Source organism: Oncorhynchus mykiss, chromosome 8, assembly GCF_013265735.2.
Source record: "Oncorhynchus mykiss isolate Arlee chromosome 8, USDA_OmykA_1.1, whole genome shotgun sequence".
In the NCBI taxonomy this organism is placed as follows: Eukaryota; Metazoa; Chordata; class Actinopteri; order Salmoniformes; family Salmonidae; genus Oncorhynchus; species Oncorhynchus mykiss.
This window is the reverse complement of record NC_048572.1, coordinates 51,149,209-51,168,909: the sequence shown is the minus strand read 5'-3', so window position 1 is coordinate 51,168,909 and position 19,701 is coordinate 51,149,209. Positions and strand designations below refer to the sequence as shown.

Genomic DNA, 19,701 nt, shown 5'->3' with positions numbered 1-19,701 from the left:
CTTTGCCTTAGATCATGTTGTGTGTGAGGAGGAATTCAAGTACGCCATGTTGGCCCTGAACTGCATCTGTCCAGCGACCTCCACCCTCATAACCCTACTGGTCCACACTTCACAGGGCCTGTAAGTACACAACCACCCTCCACCCTCATACCTAGTCAACACTTCAATGGTGAACACTCTATAAGATCTGCAAAGTACAGTAGGCAACGCGCCAACCCACCGAGTCTCTACCCAATTCTTTACTCTACCCATCAAGTAGTCGAAAAGGAACAAATGCCACAGACCCTCATGTGATACCTGTTCAATTGTCTGCAGCGAAAGCCTAAACTAAACCCAGCTAAACGGTTACACTTCATATGAATACCCTCTTCATGACTATGTGCTTCAGGGAGGGGCAGCAGTCTCCAGAGCATTGGCACAGGACCTATGGCAAGTGTTCCGGAAACGAGGTTTACAACATCGCCATGAGAGACAGCGTCTTCTTCTCGGAATACATGGGGAAAAGCTTCACCTACACCTCCTTCAAATCGCATAAGAAGTAAGTAGAAAACACCAATACGTTTTTTTGGGGGCGGGGGGGGGCTAGGGTCAAGGGTCACAGACTTGCCAATAAACAAACCTACTGACCAATGAACATATTTTCTTGTGATCCCAGTTCTAATGGTTAGATTTACTGTGCTATTTAATTTGTATCCATGGATGAGGACGGATATGTTGGCTTAAATGCTCAAGAAACACTTTTCACCAACAAATGTTATTTTATTTATCACATACTTCTTAATAAACAACAGGTGTAGACTAACAGTGAAATGCTTACTTATGGGCCCTTCCCAACAATGCAGAGAGAAAGAAAATAGATCAATAATAGAAAAGTAATAACACGCAATAATAAAAGTAATAATAAGTACATAATGAGTAATGATAACTTGGCTATATACATGGGGTACCAATACCGAATCAATGTGCAGGGGAATGAGGTAATTAAGGTAGATACAGTTGAAGTCGGAAGTTTACATATACCTTAGCCTAATACATTTAAACTCAGTTTTCACAATTCCTGACATTTAATCTTAGTAAAGTTTTCCTGTCTTAGGTCAGTTAGGATCACCACTTTATTTTAAGAATGTGAAATGTCAGAATAATAGTAGAGAGAATGAATTATTTCAGCTTTTATTTCTTTCATCACATTCCCAGTGGGTCAGAAGTTTACATACACTCAATTAGTATTTGGTAGCATTGACTTTAAATAGTTTAACTTGGGTCAAACGTTATGGGTAGCCTTCCACAAGCATCCCACAATAAGTTGGGTGAATTTTGGCCCATTCCTCCTGACAGAGCTGGTGTAACTGAGTCAGGTTTGTAGGCCTCCTTGCTCGCACACGCTTTTTCAGTTCTTCCCACAAATGTTCTATGGGATTGAGGTCAGGGCTTTGTGATGGCCACTCCAACACCTTGACTTTGTTGTCCTTAAGCCATTTTAAGCCACAACTTTGGAAGTATGCTTGGGGTCATTGTCCATTTGGAAGAACCATTTGCAACCAAGCTTTAACTTCCTGACTGATGACTTGGGATGTTGCTTCAATATATCCACATAATTCTACTTCCTCATGGTGCCATCTATTTTGTGAAGTGCACCAGTCCCTCCTGCAGCAAAGCATCCCCACAACATGATGCTGCCACCCCCGTGCTTCACGGTTTCGACGGTGTTCTTCAGCTTGCAAACCTCCCCCTTTTCCTCCAAACATAACGATGGTCATTATGGCCAAACAGTTCTATTTTAGTTTCATCAGACCAGAGGACATTTCTCCCAAAAGTACGATCTTTGTCCCCGTGTGCAGTTGCAAACCGTAGTCTGACTTTTTTATTGCCGTTTTGGAGCAGTGGCTTATTCCTTGCTGAGCGGCCTTTAAGGTTATGTTGATATAGGACTCGTTTTACTGTGGATATAGATACTTTTGCACCTGTTTCCTCCAGCATCTTCACAAGGGCCTTTGCTCTTGTTCTGGGATTGATTTGCACTTTTCGCACCAATGTACGTTCATCTCAAGGAGACAGAATGCATCTCCTTCCTGAGCGGTATGACGGCTGCATGGTCCCATGGTGTTTATACTTACGTACTATTGTTTGTACAGGTGAGCATAGTACCTTCAGGCGTTTGCTCCCAAGGATGAACCAGACTTGTGGAAGTCTACAATTTGATTTCTGAGGTCTTGGCTGATATCTTCTGATTTTACGATGGTGTCAAGCAAAGAGATACTGAGTTTGAAGGTATAAGCCTTCAAATACATCCACAGGTTTATTTTATTTTTTACATTTTATTTCACCTTTATTTAACCAGGTAGGCCAGCTGAGAACAAGTTCTAATTTACAACTGCGACCGGGCCAAGATAAAGCAAAGCAGTTCGACACATACAACAACACAGAGTTACACATAATAAACAAACATAGTCAATAATACAGTAGGAAAAAAGTATATATACATTGTGTGTAAAGGAGGTAAGATAAGGGAGGTAAGGCAATAAATAGGCCATGGTGGTGAAGTAATTACAATATAGCAATTAAACAAGGGAATGGTAGATGTGCAGCAGATGAACGTGCAAGTAGAGATACTGGGGTGCAAAGGAGCAAGATAAATAAATACAGTATGGGGATGAGGTAGTTGGATGGGCTATTTACAGATGGGCTTTGTACAGGTGCAGTGATCTGTGAACTGCTCTGACAGCTGGTGCTTAAAGCTAGTGAGGGAGATATGTGTCTCCAGCTTCAGTGAGTTTTGCAGTTCTTTCCAGTCATTGGCAGCAGAGAACTGGAAGGAAAGGCAGCCAAAGGAGGAATTGGCTTTAGGGGTGACCAGTGAGATATACCTGCTGGAGCGCGTGCTATGGGTGGGTGCTGCTATGGTGACCAGTGAGCTAAGGCGGGGCTTTACCTAGCAGAGACTTGTAGATGACCTGGAGCCAATGGGTTTGGCAACGAGTATGAAGCGAGGGCCAGCCAATGAGAGTGAACAGGTCGCAGTGGTGGGTAGTATATGGGGCTTTGGTGAAAAAACGGATGGCACTGTGATAGACTGCATCCAATTTGTTGAGTGGAGTGTTGGAGGCTATTTTGTAAATGACCGAGGTCGAGGTTCGGTAGGATGGTCAGTTTTACGAGTGTATGTTTGGCAGCATAAGTGAAGGATGCTTTGTTGCGAAATAGGAAGCCAATTTTAGATTTAATTTTGGATTGGAGATGTTTAATGTGAGTCTGGAAGGAGAGTTTACAGTCTAACCAGACACCTAGGTATTTGTAGTTGTCCACATATTCAGGTACACCTCCAATTAACTCAAATTATTTAAATTAACCTATCAGAAGCTTGTAAAGCCATCATTTTCTGGAATTTTCCAAGCTGTTTAAAGGCGCAGTTAACTTAGATGTTCGAACTGACTTGCCAAAACTATAGTTTGTTAATTAACAATAAATATGTGGAGTGGTTGAAAAACAAGTTTTAATGACTCCAAACTAGTGCATTTAAACTTCCGATTTCAACTTTATGTACATAAACTCAGCAAAAAAAGAAACTTCCCTTATTCAGGACCCTGTCTTTCAAAGACAATTCATAAAAATCAAAATATCTTCACAGAAATTCATTGTAAAGGGTTTAAACACTGTTTCCCATGCTTGTTCAATGAACCATAAACAATTCATGAACATGCACCTGTGGAACGGTCGTTAAGACACTAACAGCTTACAGACGGTAGGCAATTAAGGTCACAATTATGAAGACTTAGGACACTAAAGAGGCTTTCTACTGACTCTGAAAAACACAAAAATAGAGATGCCCAGGGTCCATGCTCATGCTGCATGCTGCAAGGAGGCATGAGGACGGCAGATGTGGCCAGGGCAATAATTTGCAATGTCCGTACTGTGAGACACCTAAGACAGGGTTACAGGGAAACAGGATGGACAGTTGATCATCCTCGCAGTGGCAGACCATGTGTAACAACACCTGCACAGGACCGGTACATCCTAACATCACACCTGTGGGACTGGTACAGGATAGCAACAACAACTGCCCGAGTTACACCAGAAACACACAATCCCTCCCATCAGTGCTCAGACTGTCCGCAATAGGCTGAGAGAGACTGGACTGAGGGCTTGTAGGGCTGTTGTAGTGCAGGTCCTCACCAGACATCACTGGCAACAACGTCACATATGGGCACAAACCCACCGTCGCTGGACCAGACAGGACTGGCAAAAAGTGTTCTTCTCTGACGAGCCGCGGTTTTGGCTCACCAGGGGTGATGGTCGGATTCGCGTTTATCGTTGAAGGAATGAGCTTTACACCGAGGCCTGTACTCTGGAGCGGGATCAACTTGGAGGTGGAGGGTCCATCATGGTCTGGGGCAGTGTGTCACAGCATCATCGGGCTGAGCTTGTTGTCATTGCAGGCAATCTCAACGCTGTGCGTTACAGGGAAGACATCCTCCTCCCTCATGTGGTACCCTTCCTGCAGGCTCATTCTGACATGACCCTCCAGCATGACAATGCCACCAGCCATATTGCTCGTTCTGTGAATAGTTTCCTGCAAGACAGGAATGTCAGTGTTCTGCCATGGCCAGCGAAGAGCCCGGATCTCAATCCCATTTGAGCACGTCTGGGACCTGTGTGATCGGCTAGGGCCATTCCCCCCAGAAATGTCTGGGAACTTGCAGGAGCCTTGGTGGAAGAGTGGGGTAACATCTCACAGCAAGAACTGGTGCATTCCATGAGGAGGAGATGCACTGCACTATTTAATGCAGCTGGTGGCTACACCAGATACTGACTGTTACTTTTGATTTTGACCCCCCCCCCCCCCCCCCCCCCCGCCTTTGTTCAGGGACACATTATTAAATTTTGGTTAGTCACATGTCTGTGGAATTGTTCAGTTTATGTCTCAGTTGTTGAATCTTGTTATGTTCATACAAATATTTGCACATGTTAAGTGAACGCAGTTGACAGTGAGAGAATGTTTATTTTTTTGCTGAGTTTATAACCAGGAGTAAAATGACTAGGCAACAGGATAGATATTAAACAGTAGCAGCTGTGTAGGTGATGAGTCCTAACGTTTGCGCAAAAAGGGTGAATGCAGATAGTCAGGGCAGCTATTAGGTATAAGGAGTACACACTAGGTATCCAATAAACATCAGCAAGTTTAAAAAAAACTGAAATTAGGACTGATCCTACATACTTAAAACCAGCCCTATTTATGAGTATTCTAATACAGGTGACAAAATGTAGGTCAAAGAACAAGAGTAGGGCCTTGGACACAATAATAATAATAATTAATAATAATAATGGATTAAACTTCTATAGAACTTTTCATAACAGAAATCTCAAAGCACTTCATAAGCACAAAACAAACAAACAAGCAATATATCATGACAGGTCAACCAATAGATGCCAAGTCTTTGAAAGCTGCATCCTACGAAGAAGGAGAGAGTCAGTTCATGGCTTGAGCTGTTCATGGCTGTTCAGAGGATGGTATAGGATGGTGATGGAGTCTGCTGATTATCTTATAGAGGGCAAGTCTGGGAACCAGCATTAATCTAATAGCCACTGGACTTCTCCTCATCCACTCTGTGAAGCACCCATTTGGGTGATGCGTCGGCAGCTCTGGGCAATAGAAAGCTCACCACAATGTTCAGAATAGTAGCCTGTCATCCTCTCTACGAGCCCTCTGCCTCTGCAGTGTATTCCTCCATCTCCAACTCCACTTACGCTTCAAGCGACTCCTCATGACCATACCTGGAAAAACCTAGGGCCTTAGCAAACACTCTGGTCTCGTCATGTGGTCAGGAAAACCTCAGGCGCCCAGTCAAATAGGCTTTCTCTCCCTCTGTTATTTTCCTCTGTGTCTCCACTCTGTATAATCTAACACTTGCCCTATATCTCTATCTCTGTCCTCAGGTATGGTGTGTGTCTGATCGGGGTGTGCCGGGAGGACAGTAAGAGCATCCTGCTGAACCCCGGGCCCCAGTTCCGAATGAGCCCCAATGACACCTGCTTCTACATCAACATCACCAAGGAGGAGTATTCTACCTTTAAGACCCAGAGAGAGAGGATGGTCAGCCGGCCTCGCCTGCCAGTACCCAGTGTCATCGCCAGCATGGGTCAGTAATATGAGCTCTATTTCAATATCAAAACTTATGTACTACGTAGTATGAAGTGATGTACACTAACAAGTGAGTAATGTATTGGACAAGTATAGTGTGCTAGTGTGGATATTGGTATATATTAACATGGATTATTCTGCATTATTGAACTACAATTGGTATTTTTCTGAAATATTGTGAATGAATTCACTTGTAAGAAAAATGCCAACAGTTTGTTGTAAATGTTGTGCTACTTTGTATCCTTGTTCAGGCACTGTGGCCATAGACCTCCAGGACGCAGGCTGCAAGCCCCACTGTGGGCCCACTCTCTGTCTCCCCCCAGAGGACTTTAAGGGTAATAGCAGGAGGCCCAGCATCAGCCCCGTGCTAGAGGTGCCAGACACTTCCTCTCTGCACACAGGTGACCTCTATAGTGACCAATCAGAGGACGAGAACCTGCCCTCCGACGAGGACGTATCAACTGAGGAGTATGTTTTATATCATTTCTATAAGAGGATGTAAGCCAAGCTTTCTGCAAAAAAAATATATACATTGAAACATTGATACCATGCAATATGTCTTACTTTTTATTCTCCAATTTGTTTAAAAATGGGGTTAAAAAAAGAGTATGTAAGCCTTTTGGTTATTTCAGTTAGGGGTCTCCAACTTTGGTCCTGGAGTGCTACTGTCTCCACTTGATTCAATTAACTACAGATATAGGATCTTAATTTGACCTATTTTGTCACAGCAAAACAATCCTGCAGCAACAGGATTTTAACGTTTAGTCCAGTGGAGGCTGGTGAGGGGAGAACGGCACATAGTAATGGCTGGAATGGACTTTATGGAATGTAAGGTGTTTAATTCCATTCCATCTACTCCCTTCCAGCCATTACTATGAGCCATCCTCCCCTCACCAGCCCCCACTGGTTTAGTCCATAATGTCGCTTGATCAGTGGTTAGGCTATTAGCTGGCCAAAAGTAAGTTACATGTCCAATAATGTTAATATAAATGTGTGTTAGTGTGGGTTTTCAGTGAATTTATGTAAATCACAAAGCTCATCTGCATTTCCTGTGGTGCAAGAACATTCTCAGCAACAAAAGAGTGATCAAATTAAGACCCTACACCTGTATGGTCTAGACTGAAGACCATGCATAGTTGATTGATTCAGGTAGGTTAGTGCTGGAACAAAAACTTGCACACCAGTTAGCTCTTGCCGAGACTGGAATTGGAGAACAACAGCAGTAGATGATGATTTGTGATACAGTAATGACATTTGTTTGGCTATGAATTTGAATGGGAGATCCATACTCATAAAATATGAATTGTGTGTCTGTTTATTTGAAGCTATGTGAAAGGCTATTCTCCCAACCTGCCCTACATCGGTAGTTCTCCAACACTTTGCCATCTACTGAAGGAGAAAGTACCATACTGTTGCCTCAGACTGGAAGGGGTAAATGAAGCAAGTCACTTATTCAGTTCAAGCAATATAGGTAGTATTAAGTCATGTTAACCATTGGCGCTATTGATGCTGATTTCCAGACACAGATTAAGTCTAGTCCTGAACTAAAATGCATGCACAATGGGTAATCTGCTTTTTAGTCCAAGACTAGGCTTAATCTGTGTCCAGGGAAACCGGACCACTAAATATCGCTTACGGTATTTGAATTCAAATACATATTTGTTTGTGTATTTGAATTAATACATAAAAAACAACAACATAAAAATTTATGTTATTTTCCCCATAGGGTTGTCAGCATAACAACTTTGAGGACGCCAAAGTGTATAGCTTTAAGAACAAGCTGATCATTGTGTCGGCTGAGACGGCGGGGAATGGACTGTACAACTTCATCGTCCCACTTAGAGCTTCCTACAGACTTAAGAAAGAGCTGAACCCGATTGTGCTGCTCCTGGATAATCAGTAAGAACAGCGTTTTATTTGATCTTCTTACCCTTTTTATTGTGCTGCCCTCTTGGTCGGATCCACATTGTAAAAGCGTTACAGATTTTCGGTGCAGGATGAAGACAATCCTGCAGCAGGAAGATTTGAATATCTGAAGGAATGTTTAGAATCGCCGCCAGGGTGCAGCTGGAAGCAGTGTTTGTATACGGCAGGGTAGCCTAGTGGTTAGAGCGTTGGACTAGTAACCGGAAGGTTGCAAGTTCAAACCCCCGAGCTGACAAGGTACAAATCTGTCGTTCTTCCCCTGAACAGGCAGTTAACCCACTAGGCCATCATTGAAAATAAGAATCTATGTAGTAAAGTAAAAGTTGTCAAAAATATAAGTACTACTTTAAAGTATTTTTACTTAAATACTTTACACCATTGCAAATCAACTCATCCACAGAAACACAAACAGTAGGCTATTATCGGGTTTCACACCTTTTATTATGTGACAGTGGATTGGAATATAATATATTGGAATATAATCAAATAACAAGGGGCATATTGCAACCATCGATGGCACTAGATTATCGCCAGCTGATATCTCGTTAGACCGTCAATACGCGCACAGCTGATCTCAATTGCAACCATTATTGGTCACCTCATTATCGCTCCCTAAAAGATGATGTCAGTGTTACTTTAGTCTAGCCTGTTGACTCACACTAAATTATTTCGGTGCTCTGTTGTTCGCGACATACTTTAGTCGTTTGTGGTGATGAGGGGCATAGCCTAGACTTGCTACTCAACTACAAAACATTTTGAGTGCACCATACACCCATGCTGCATTCATTATTTATTTCGTAAGCTAAAAACACAGAGCCTAACGTTAGCTGGCTAGCTACTATGAGGATGTCATGTCATTGAAGGAGTGGATGAGTGACTGAGTTTTTCCCCTCATATTGTTTTTCGGTGGCTACTGCTAGAGATGCAAGTGTCATTTGGTTAGCTAGCAAGAAATGTGAATAACTTTGCTAGCTAGCTATGCTGAACTTGAACGACTCTAACTGCACTGAAGCCGCTCAACATTTACATTACATTCAGTCGTCTAGCAGACACTCCAATCCAGAGTGACACACAAGAGCAACCAGGTACAAGCGCCTCGCCCAAGGGCACATTGACAGATATCCCACCAAGCCAAATCGGGGACCCGCCCAAGCTCCCAACTGCCAGGACACCAACCATCCAAGATCCCCCAACTGTTCCCCGAGAGCTGCTCCTCAACCATCCAACCCCCCCCCCCCCCTCCCACACACACACACACACCGTAATGAAATACTAAGAAAATTTAGTTTTTTTGTCAAGTTCCATAGGCAAGCAAATATCCGGCACCATTCCCAGAAAGTTGTGGGAAGGTTGTATTAAAAAATAACCATAGGACAACCACGCGCTCACCAAGCTCTATGTAACATATGTTTCTCAAAACGTTATGTGCTAGCTGGAAAGTGAATGTCAAATGAGACTGAATGGCTGTAGTTTATCTTGAATTCAGCAAGATACCCTTTTTGGTACTTTAACCGCAAGCAAATCAGCACTTCCTACCATATTTTCTCTATTTTGTAAAAGTGACTGTCTCTTTTGGATATGTCGGGTCGGGTACTGTGATAACAAAAATGACAATAGCTCTTCGTATGGACAATGAGGATCCATTCAATTGAATTATATTCCATTCTATTCTATTATTTTCTATGTTGTGATGTGTTATGTTGTCTCACCAGGCCTGACACACAGTTCCTGGAGGCTATCTGTTGGTTCCCCATGGTGTTCTACATGGTCGGCTCCATCGATAAGTATGTGACGCACAACATGACCTTATCATCTAATTTAGTGCATGTACTGCATTTGTATGCTATTAGTCTCCCTATCAAGAATACATCTAAAAGGAAATGGACTGAGTGAACCGAAATATCAATTTCTCAAATAAGTCCTGTGTCCAAAGTCACCTTTCTAGACAGCCCCTGAGAAATTACTAGTTACGATTCTCTCTCCACAGCGAATCTTTCAGAATATAGCTAGCTCATGTGCAGGGCCCAGAGGTTTTCCTGACAGTCTATAACTACGGTCTAGAATTTTTCCTGACCTTTTCATGTCAAGAAGTCAAATTCAATTAAAATGTGTGTGTGTGTGTGTCTCGCATAGCCTGGATGACCTCCTGCGCTGTGGTGTGTCCTTTGCGGCCAACATGGTGGTGGTGGACAAGGAGAGCACCATGAGTGCAGAGGAGGACTACATGGCTGACGCCAAAACCATTGTCAATGTGCAGACACTGTTCAGGTACCGGAACCATCGTCATTGTGCAGACACTGTTCAGGTACCGTAAACATCGTCAATGTGCAGACACTGTTCAGGTACCGTAAACATCGTCAATGTGCAGACACTGTTCAGGTACCGGAACCATCGTCCATCATTTGTACACTTACCTCATGTCATTCCTTCTAACTGCCATCTCTGCTTCAGAGGCAAGTCTTTCTACATATTTAGCAAAGGACTATTTCTGTCTGTAATAAAGCCCTTTTGTGGGGAAAAACTCATTCTGGCTCCCCAGTGGGTGGGCTTATGCCCTTCCGGGCATGGATGGGCTCCTGCCCAGTCGTGAAATCCATAGATTAGGGCCTAATGAATTTATTTCAATTGCCTGATTTTCTTACATGAACTGTAATTCAGCACAATCTTTGAAATTGTTGCGTTAATACTTTTGTTCAGTATATGTACATGTCGTTCCTCATGCTGAACAAATTTGCCTCAAGGACCAATAAGGATCGATTTTTATCCATCTTGAAAATTTTGGACAGCCTTTAAAAATCGTACAGTATTCTCATAAACCATATGTTGGAAATTCGGTATGTAGGCCCATGGTACAGTTGAAGTCAGAAGTTTACATACACTTAGGTTGGAGTCATTAAAACTCGTTTTACAACCATTCCACAAATTTCTTGCAAGCAAACTATAGTTTTGGCAAGTCGGTTAGGACATTTACTTTGTGCATGACACAAGTAATTTTTCAAACAATTGTTTACAGACAGATTATTTCACTTATAATTCACTGTTTCACAATTCCAGTGGGTCAGAAGTTTACATACACTAAGTTCACTGTGCCTTTAAACAGCTTGGAAAATTCCAGAAAAGGATGTCATGGCTTTAGAAGCTTCTGATAGGTTAATTGACATCATTTGAGTCAATTGGAGGTGTACCTGTGGATGTATTTAAAGGCCTACCTTCAAACTCAGTGCCTCTTTGCTTGACATCATGGGAAAATCAAAAGAAATCAGCCAAGACCTCAGAAAATAAAATGTAGACCTCCACAAGTCTGGTTCATCCATATGAGCAATTTCCAAACTCCTGAAGGTAGCACTTCCATCTGTACAAACAATCGTACACAAGTAAAAACACCATGGGGCCATGCAACCGTCATACCGCTCAAGAAGGAGACTTGTTTGGTCTCCTAGAGATCAATGTACTTTGGTGCGAAAAGTGCAAATTAATCCCAGAACAACAGCAAAGGACCTTGTGAAAATGCTGGAGGAAACAGGTACAAAGTATCTATATCCACAGTAAAAACGTCCTATATCGACATAACCTGAAAGGCCGCTCAGCAAGAAAGAAGCCACTGCTCCAAAACCACCATAAAAAAGCCAGACAATGGTTTGCAACTGCACATGGGGACAAAGATCTTACTTTTTTGAGAAATGTCCTCTGGTCTGATGAAACATAAATAGAGCTATTTGGCCATAATACACATTGTTATGTTTGGAGGAAAAAGGGGGAGGCATGCAAAGCCCAAGAACACCATCCCAACCGTGAAGCACAGGGGTGGCAGCATCATGTTGTGGGGGTGCTTTGCTGCAGGAGGGACTGGTGCATTATGTGGATATATTGAAGCAACATCTCAAGACATCAGTTAAGTTAAAGCTTGGTCGCAAATGGGTCTTCCAAATGGACAATGACCCCATGTATACTTCCAAAGATGTGGCAAAATGGCTTAAGGACAACAAAGTCAAGGTATTGGAGTGGCCATCACAAAGCCCTGACCTCAATCCTATAGAACATTTGTGAGCAGAACTGAAAAAGCATGTGCGAGCAAGGAGGCCTACAAACCTGACTCAGTTACACCAGCTCTGTAAGGAGGAATGGGCCAAAATTCACAAAACTTATTGTGGGAAGCTTGTGGAAGGCTACCCAAAACGTTTGACCCAAGTTAAACAATTTAACGGCAGTGCTACCAAATACTCATTGAGTGTATGTAAACTTCTGACCCACTGGGAATGTGATGAAAGAAAGAAATGCTGAAATAAATCATTCTCTCTACTATTATTCTGTCATTTCACATTCTTAAAATATAGTGGTGATCCTAACAGACCGAAAACAGGGAATTTTCTACGAGGATTAAATGTCAGGAATTGTGAAAACTTAGTGTAAATGTATTTGTCTAAGGTGTATGTAAACTTCCGACTTCAACCGTACATCTGTTAACCAATACCTTTTCTCAAGCTAAGTTAAGAGATGGCTGAGTTCTTGATGAATCAGGAAATCAGATTGTAGGTGTCCATTTAAATGCTTTGTAAATCCACTTCACAATGGTATCAGGCAGAGTGGAACAGAGGAACCCAAGAGCAGACGCCAATGAGGGGACTGGGATGAAGTAACCAAGGTATTTATTGAAACACAGGGGGAAGATGGAGTGCAGGCCAGGGGAAGCTCGGGTGGGTTGCAGGAAACCAGGTGCGGAGGCTAAGTTTTGCATTTATATCTTAAAAAATAAGGAACTATTAACAGCGAACTGTTTTGACTTTGTAACACTAATGCTTATAATAATCATACAAATATATTTATCTCATGGACCAAAAGTCAGATTCACTCCAGATTTGGTCTTTAGTTTGAGAAAATAATGCATTCAAAAATGGCCACACTACACCAGCAGATGCATATTACCACGTACATTAATATGCATACATTTTCTTTTTATGAACCATAGGACACCAACTTTGGCCCAAGGTACATGTCTTAACTTAGTTTGAGAAAAACTAAGGGATTGGTGAAAAGAAGATTGAGTTATTGACTAATCAAAAATCAGATTTTACTTGTCCATTTTAAACCACTGTAAATCCACTCCACAGTGGCCTATCTGGTCATCGCTATCATGGATGTCCCTAAGGTGAACTACACTGAATTTGGTATTGATATATAAAAAAACAAGGAAGTGATTAACTCATTCTTTGCATACATAGTAGTAGTAGTCGTAGTTGTAATATTAGTTCATTTAAAGGGACCATGTGCAGTTAGAAACATACATTTCACATAGTGAAATATGATGTTTGCACCAGAGTTAGCTAAACACAGCTCATTTTAATGGAGGATGGAGGATTTGAAGTCGCTAGTGCTTCTTAAGGTAGAGGTGAAGGAATTCTATTTCCTGGTGCCTGAGTTGGAGAATGTTGACTACCCAAAGGTGGTTTTGCTTTTAGGAATGACACGGCCTCCTCTTGTGGAGATCCAGGTGACTCTGCTGTTAGGTTAATATGAAATAATCTTTCAGAGGTGGCGGCGCCACATAATCTTATAAACTAGACAATCATCTGAGAAAAAACATCAAGTTGTCCACATTGAACAGACTGTACTTGTGGAGAGTATTACAGTGATGATAATGATGTGATTTCCTGTCCACGGGTCTTCAGTCCTTGTTTATATAGTGATCAAAGGGGTTTCATTGGCTGGAGAACAGCCGGTAATGGAACAGGACAGGTGAGAGAAGATCATTACATGTAAATAAAGTACATATTGGCTGCCACTGTAGAGAGTGAGTTCCTGATGTTTTGAAAATTCGAAAGACTATATGTGATTTTGCTGGACATCTTTTCAACGTGTTTTTTGAAACTTCAATGTAGGGTCTAGGCCAAAGCCCAGGAATTTAAACTCAGGGACTGTTTACATTTTTTGTCCGTGGATGAGTATGTCCAGGTAAGCCTAGTTGTTTAGTTTTGTGGAGTAGTACATAGCTACCGTTTTTCCCACATTGTGGTTGGGCCATTCAGCTACTCACGTACGTTCATCCACTCGCAACACTTTTCCAGCCTCCAAACAGTGGTGAACGGAAAGAGACATCTGTTACGCAAAACACCACAAATTGTAATGTCATTTTGCCGATTTGTCATTAGACCAGAATTTCTGCATCCACTGCTGTCCACACGCGTCTTGGTGTTTGCCATTGCAAAATTTCAGTGTTCTCATCTAACCACATCGCATTTTGGAGTGTAGGCTACACCACCAGTCTTTTAAAAAAATGTTTTTTTAAATAGATTTTCTCCCCAATTTCGTGGTATCCAATTGTTTAGTAACTACTATCTTGTCTCATCGCTACAACTCCCGTACGGGCTCGGGAGAGACGAAGGTTGAAAGTCATGCGTCCTCCGATACACAACCCAACCAAGCCGCACTGCTTCTTAACACAGCAAGCATCCAACCCGGAAGCCAGCCGCACCAATGTGTTGGAGGAAACACCGTGCACCTGGCAACCTTGGTTAGCGCACACTGCGCCCGGCCTGCCACAGGAGTCCCGGGACAACCAATTGTGCGTCACCCCACAGACCTCCCGGTCGCGGCCAGTTACGACAGGGCCTAGGCGCGAACCCAGAGTCTCTGGTGGCACAGCTGGCGCTGCAGTACAGCGCCCTTAATCACTGCGCAACCCGGGAGGCCTACACCACCAGTCTTGCTCATTTTTCAAGCCTCTGACATGCGGTAGCCTAATGATAAATAGTGGTGTAATAGCCTACAGTTTTTGACATTTCATTTTAATTATTGTGATAGCCTCGTGTTTTATGCCTCATGTTTTATTTTAAGAAAGAAATCAGCTTTGGCTTTCCTGAAACTCTTGGTCACTTAATTTCTCAGTCTCTTGTGAACTAGACGTTCAACCTCTAAGCCAGATTTGAGGGATTTCTTCAGAGCAGCATCTCTCTTATTCGTCAGGTGCCAAAGAGTGTCATTGAGCCAAGATAGGCTCTGTTTTTGTTTTTTTGTGAGGGACTTTCCTTGAGAATTTGCTTTGGATTTGATTAATTGTTGTTGCCATTTCATTGCAGTCATTGCAGGTTTTCCAATGCCTCGCAAAAAAGGACACCTATTGGTTCATGGGTAAAACAAATGCATAAATTGAATATCCCTTTGAGCATGGTAAAGTTATTAATTACACATTGGATGGTGTATCAATACACCCAGTCACTACATAAATACAGGTGTCCTTTCTAACTCAGTTGCCGGAGAGGAAGGAAACTGCTCAGGGATTTCACCATGAGGCCAATGGTGACTTTAAAACAGATACAGAGTTTAATGGCTATGATAGGAGAAAAATGAGGATGGATCAACAACATTGTAGTTACTCCACAATACTAACCTAATTGACAGAGTGAAAAGAAGGAAGCCTGTACAGAATAAAAAATATTCCAAAACATGCTTTGCAACAAGGCACTAAAGTAACAATTGCGTTGCTACGCTTTTCGCAGTAAATTAAAGTTTTGACTTAAATATGCTTGAAAATGTATGGCAGGGCTTGAACATGGTTATCTATCAATGATCAACAACCAATTTGACAGAGCTTGAAGAATTTTGAAAATAATAATGGGCAAATATTGTACAATCCAGGTGTGCAAAGCTCTTAGAGATTACCCAGAAAGACTCACAGCTGTAATCACTGCCAACAGTGATTCGAACATGTATTGACTCAGGGGTGTGAATACTTACAAGTACCAGTCAAAAGTTTGGACACACCTACTCATTCAAGGTTTTTTTTTTTAGTTAAAAAAAACCAAACTATTTTCTACATTGTACAATAATAGTGGAGACATCAAAACTATGAAATTACACATATGGAATCATGTAGTAAACAAAAATGTGTTAAACAAATCAAAATATATTTAGATTCTTCAAAGTAGCCACCCTTTGCCTTGATGACAGCTTTGCACACTCTTGGCATTCTCCCAACCAGCTTCACCTGGAATGCTTTTCCAACATTATTGAAGGACTTCCCACATATGCTGAGCACTCTTTGGCTGCTTTTCCTTCACTCTGCGGTCCAACTCATCCCAAACCATCTCAATTGGGTTGAGGTCGGGTGATTGTGGAGGCCAGGTCATCTGATGCACAGCACTCCATTTTTTCTGTCTTGGTCAAATAGCCCTTACACAGCCTGGAGGTGTGTTGGGTCATTGTCCTGTGGAAAAATAAATGATAGTCCCACGAAGCGCAAACCAGATGGGATGGTGTATCACTGCAGAATGCTGTGGTAGCCATGCTGGTTAAGTGTGCCTTGAATTCTAAATAAATCACCAACAGTGTCACCAGCAAAGCATCCCCACACCATCACACATCCTCCTCTATGCTTCACAGTGGGAACCACACATGCGGAGATCATCCGTTCACTTACTCTGAGTCTCAAAGACACGGCGATTGGAACCAAAAAACTCAAATTTGGACTCATCAGACCAAAGAACAGATTTCCACCGGTCAAATGTCCTTTGCTTGTGTTTCTTGCCCAAGCAAGTCTCTTCTTATTATTGGTGTCCTTTAGTAGTGGTTTCTTTGCAGCAATTCAACCATGAAGGCCTGATTCACGCAGTCTCCTCTGAACAGTTGATGTTGAGATGTGTTTGTTACTTGAACTCTGTGAAGCATTTATTTGGGCTGCAATTTCTGAGGCTGTTAACTCTAATGAACTAATCCTCTGCACCATTGGTTACTCTGGGTCTTCCTTTTCTGTGGCGGTCCTCATGAGAGCCAGTTTCATCATAGCACTTGATGTCGTTTCTCTTTGATTATTTGAGCCTTTCTTGACCTAATATGGACTTGGTATTTTACCAAATAGGGCTGGCTTCTGTATCCCAACCCCTACCTTGTCACAACATAACTGATTGGCTCAAATGCATTAAGAAGGAAGGAAATTCCACACATGAACTTTTAACAAGGCTGTTAATTCTAATGCATTCCAGGTTACCTCATGAAGCTGGTTGAGCGAATTCCAAGAGTTTGCAAAGCTGTCATCAATGCAAAGGGTGGCTACTTGGACCCGAGTGGTGTGGTCAGCATGTTAGTCAAAGATTTCAGATTTGTCCAACAGTGGTTTAGTTTTTTTGCTCTGCAATAAGTTCTGGTGATCCTGTAGAGTGACATGGCTTATTTCAGCTTTGTGTAACTGGCTGCTTTAGGACTGAGTTCATTGGGCTGGCCATTGCCTGACTTACAAATTGTAGCTCACTAGAAAGGGTCTTCCACTGCACCATATTGTCCTGGGTCTCTTTTAATTTGTATTTTTAGAGACAGATTGTCTGGTTGTAATTCATTCATCTGAGACCGTAGTTAAAACCACTTTGTGCCCATTTATGCCGATTTTACCAAGACAAAAAACAAAATGGACTAATATATTATTGTCCACAATGATAGATCAGCCATATTGAAGACAGTGCTGTGCAGATCCTATCCCTATGTAAGAGAACAGGTTAATAATTATTATTATAAATAAGGACGCAGAACTTGATATTCCCAAATTAACCATGGACATGTATGACAGTGGAACTGTCCCACAGTAATGAGGATTACCTTAAGTCATTTAAGGAATTCTTTACTACATTGAAAGCTGAAGTTGAAAAAGAGTCCTATTTTCTGCCAAGGATGATCACAACAAGGAACAATTTGAAGCGACATTTAATGCATCTAAACTTTCAGCTTTACATTGCCCAATACAAATAACAAATTGTAGTGCACATATGAGGCAAGCCAAATTCAGCACTTGAGGTATGGAATCATCAAAAAACAAATCTCTTAAAGCACAGATACTTTGTGATTCTTGGCATCTGTGCTTTGTAATTATTCCGGGTAAACAAACAATCTCCATAACAACGTCTTGGACAATGTTTCTCTTGAACTATGCTGGGATGATTTTTTTATATTTTTTTAATGTCAACTTTTGTTTGTTTTTGAAATATTTCAATTGTGGTTTATACAATTACTGAAATAATAAAATATTCTGAAATATAATAGTACTAATACTGACTTATAGTAAGATACAATTATGCTCAGTTCAGTATCATTAAAGGAGTAGGCCTAACTTCCCTTCAAGTGTCTCAAGTTCACTCACAGGTTTACTGATTATTTTATTATGCTCCAGATATGTAATATTCTGGTCATTTCTTTGTGCACTTGTATGTCAATACTTTAGTCCTGAGGACCTTGAAATGTGTTTTTCCGATATAGTTGTTCTCAGAAGATTTCAGTGGTTCGCTAGCTTTTCCTGAAGCTGATAAATCCTGTATTTGGTCCAGTTGCTGGAAAAAGTGCACTTCCTTTGAAGAAAACATATAAATTCGTAGCTTTTGAAAATGGCATTTAAAAAAATATATAGTACATTAAGAGTGCATTCTGTTAGCCTAGACATTTCTAGCAGGAGCTTATCTTAACTGCTGCGGTTTGTGCTCAAAATCTGCAAATCATCTTCTCCACATAAACCATACGCCAAATTCCCTCCAGATTTTGTGTTTAGACTCAACATTGCACATAAAGGAAGATAGTGCTTGCTTTGTTATCCAACTGACCTTGTGACCCTTCTGTCTTCCCGTGAACCCGTCTTCCCGCAAACCTGTTTTTTAGGCTGACGTTGAAATCCTTTTTCACATCTGGGTGTTCCAACTTGGATAGATCAAAACAATGTTTCCAGTTTGGCCCTCCTCAGCTTTATTAATATTTTTCCAATCGGCATATTATGGTCGCTGCTGATGTCTGCCATTCTTTTGACTCCTACACCTTGCAGAGATCTTCACTTGCAGTTTATCATAATGTGGTCGATCTGACTTTCTGTCTTGCCATCTGGTGATTTACATGCAAGCTTGTGTATCCTTTTATGCTCGAACAGGATGCCACCTGTGACCAAGTGGTTTTCTTCACACAAACTGCACAGATGTTCACCATTTTCATTTCTTGCACCGATGCCATGTTTCCCCATTGTCCTTTTCTCTTGCATGATTGTCTTCTCCAACTCCTATTATGAGTAGGACATCATGCTTGGGTACTTCTAATTGTGCTTGACAAATGAAAAATGGAGTCCCCACTTGCCAGTCTTTTTTTTCCTTCAGCTGGCCATATTTCTTCTGTAACCCCTAACAGAGTTTGTATTTGTGCATCTGTTGTATCGCTGGAGCACGGCACCCCATTTGAAACAGTGTTCTGACATTCCAACATCCAACTTTCATTTTGGATAGCACTCTGGATAGTCTCAATGGCCTTGAGTTGCAATCCTGTCGCATTCAAATATATCCACTCACGGGCCAGGCCCAGAGGGCCATGGCTCCTGGGTGAGAGTAGAAAATCTCCTTGTTCACTTGGGTCAAACGATCCCTGCGTAAATGGTAGCTGCCAGGGCTGGTTGTAAAGCAGGAGAGTGAACCTGTAAACCAGAGCTTCCCTGGCTGTAGAGAGACTCTAAGATGAAGGAAGAGCCCTGTTTCCTCACTATGTTTAACAGAGTGGGTGTGTCAGGCATAGAGAAGGGAAAAAGCATAAGGCATCACCCTTGCCAGGGGTGTGCTGGCGCTCTCCCCTCTTGGACTGTGCCCCTAGTGCGCAGTGACATGTTTGCAGCTACAGGTTTGGCTATACGGTGT

General features: G+C 41.9%; 1 protein-coding gene across 1 annotated transcript in view; it reads left to right on the top strand.

Annotated features, from left to right (window-relative positions):
- The window catches only part of LOC110530042 (potassium channel subfamily T member 2), a 61,999-nt gene that overhangs the window by 20,703 nt on the left and 21,595 nt on the right, over positions 1-19,701 (top strand). Inside the window, exons 14-21 of the mRNA XM_021612813.2 lie at positions 12-120; positions 389-538; positions 5,932-6,134; positions 6,388-6,604; positions 7,462-7,567; positions 7,863-8,035; positions 9,775-9,846; positions 10,196-10,330. Of these exons, the coding sequence (XP_021468488.1) occupies positions 12-120; positions 389-538; positions 5,932-6,134; positions 6,388-6,604; positions 7,462-7,567; positions 7,863-8,035; positions 9,775-9,846; positions 10,196-10,330 (1,165 nt within the window). The remainder of the gene's footprint in view (positions 1-11; positions 121-388; positions 539-5,931; positions 6,135-6,387; positions 6,605-7,461; positions 7,568-7,862; positions 8,036-9,774; positions 9,847-10,195; positions 10,331-19,701) is intronic.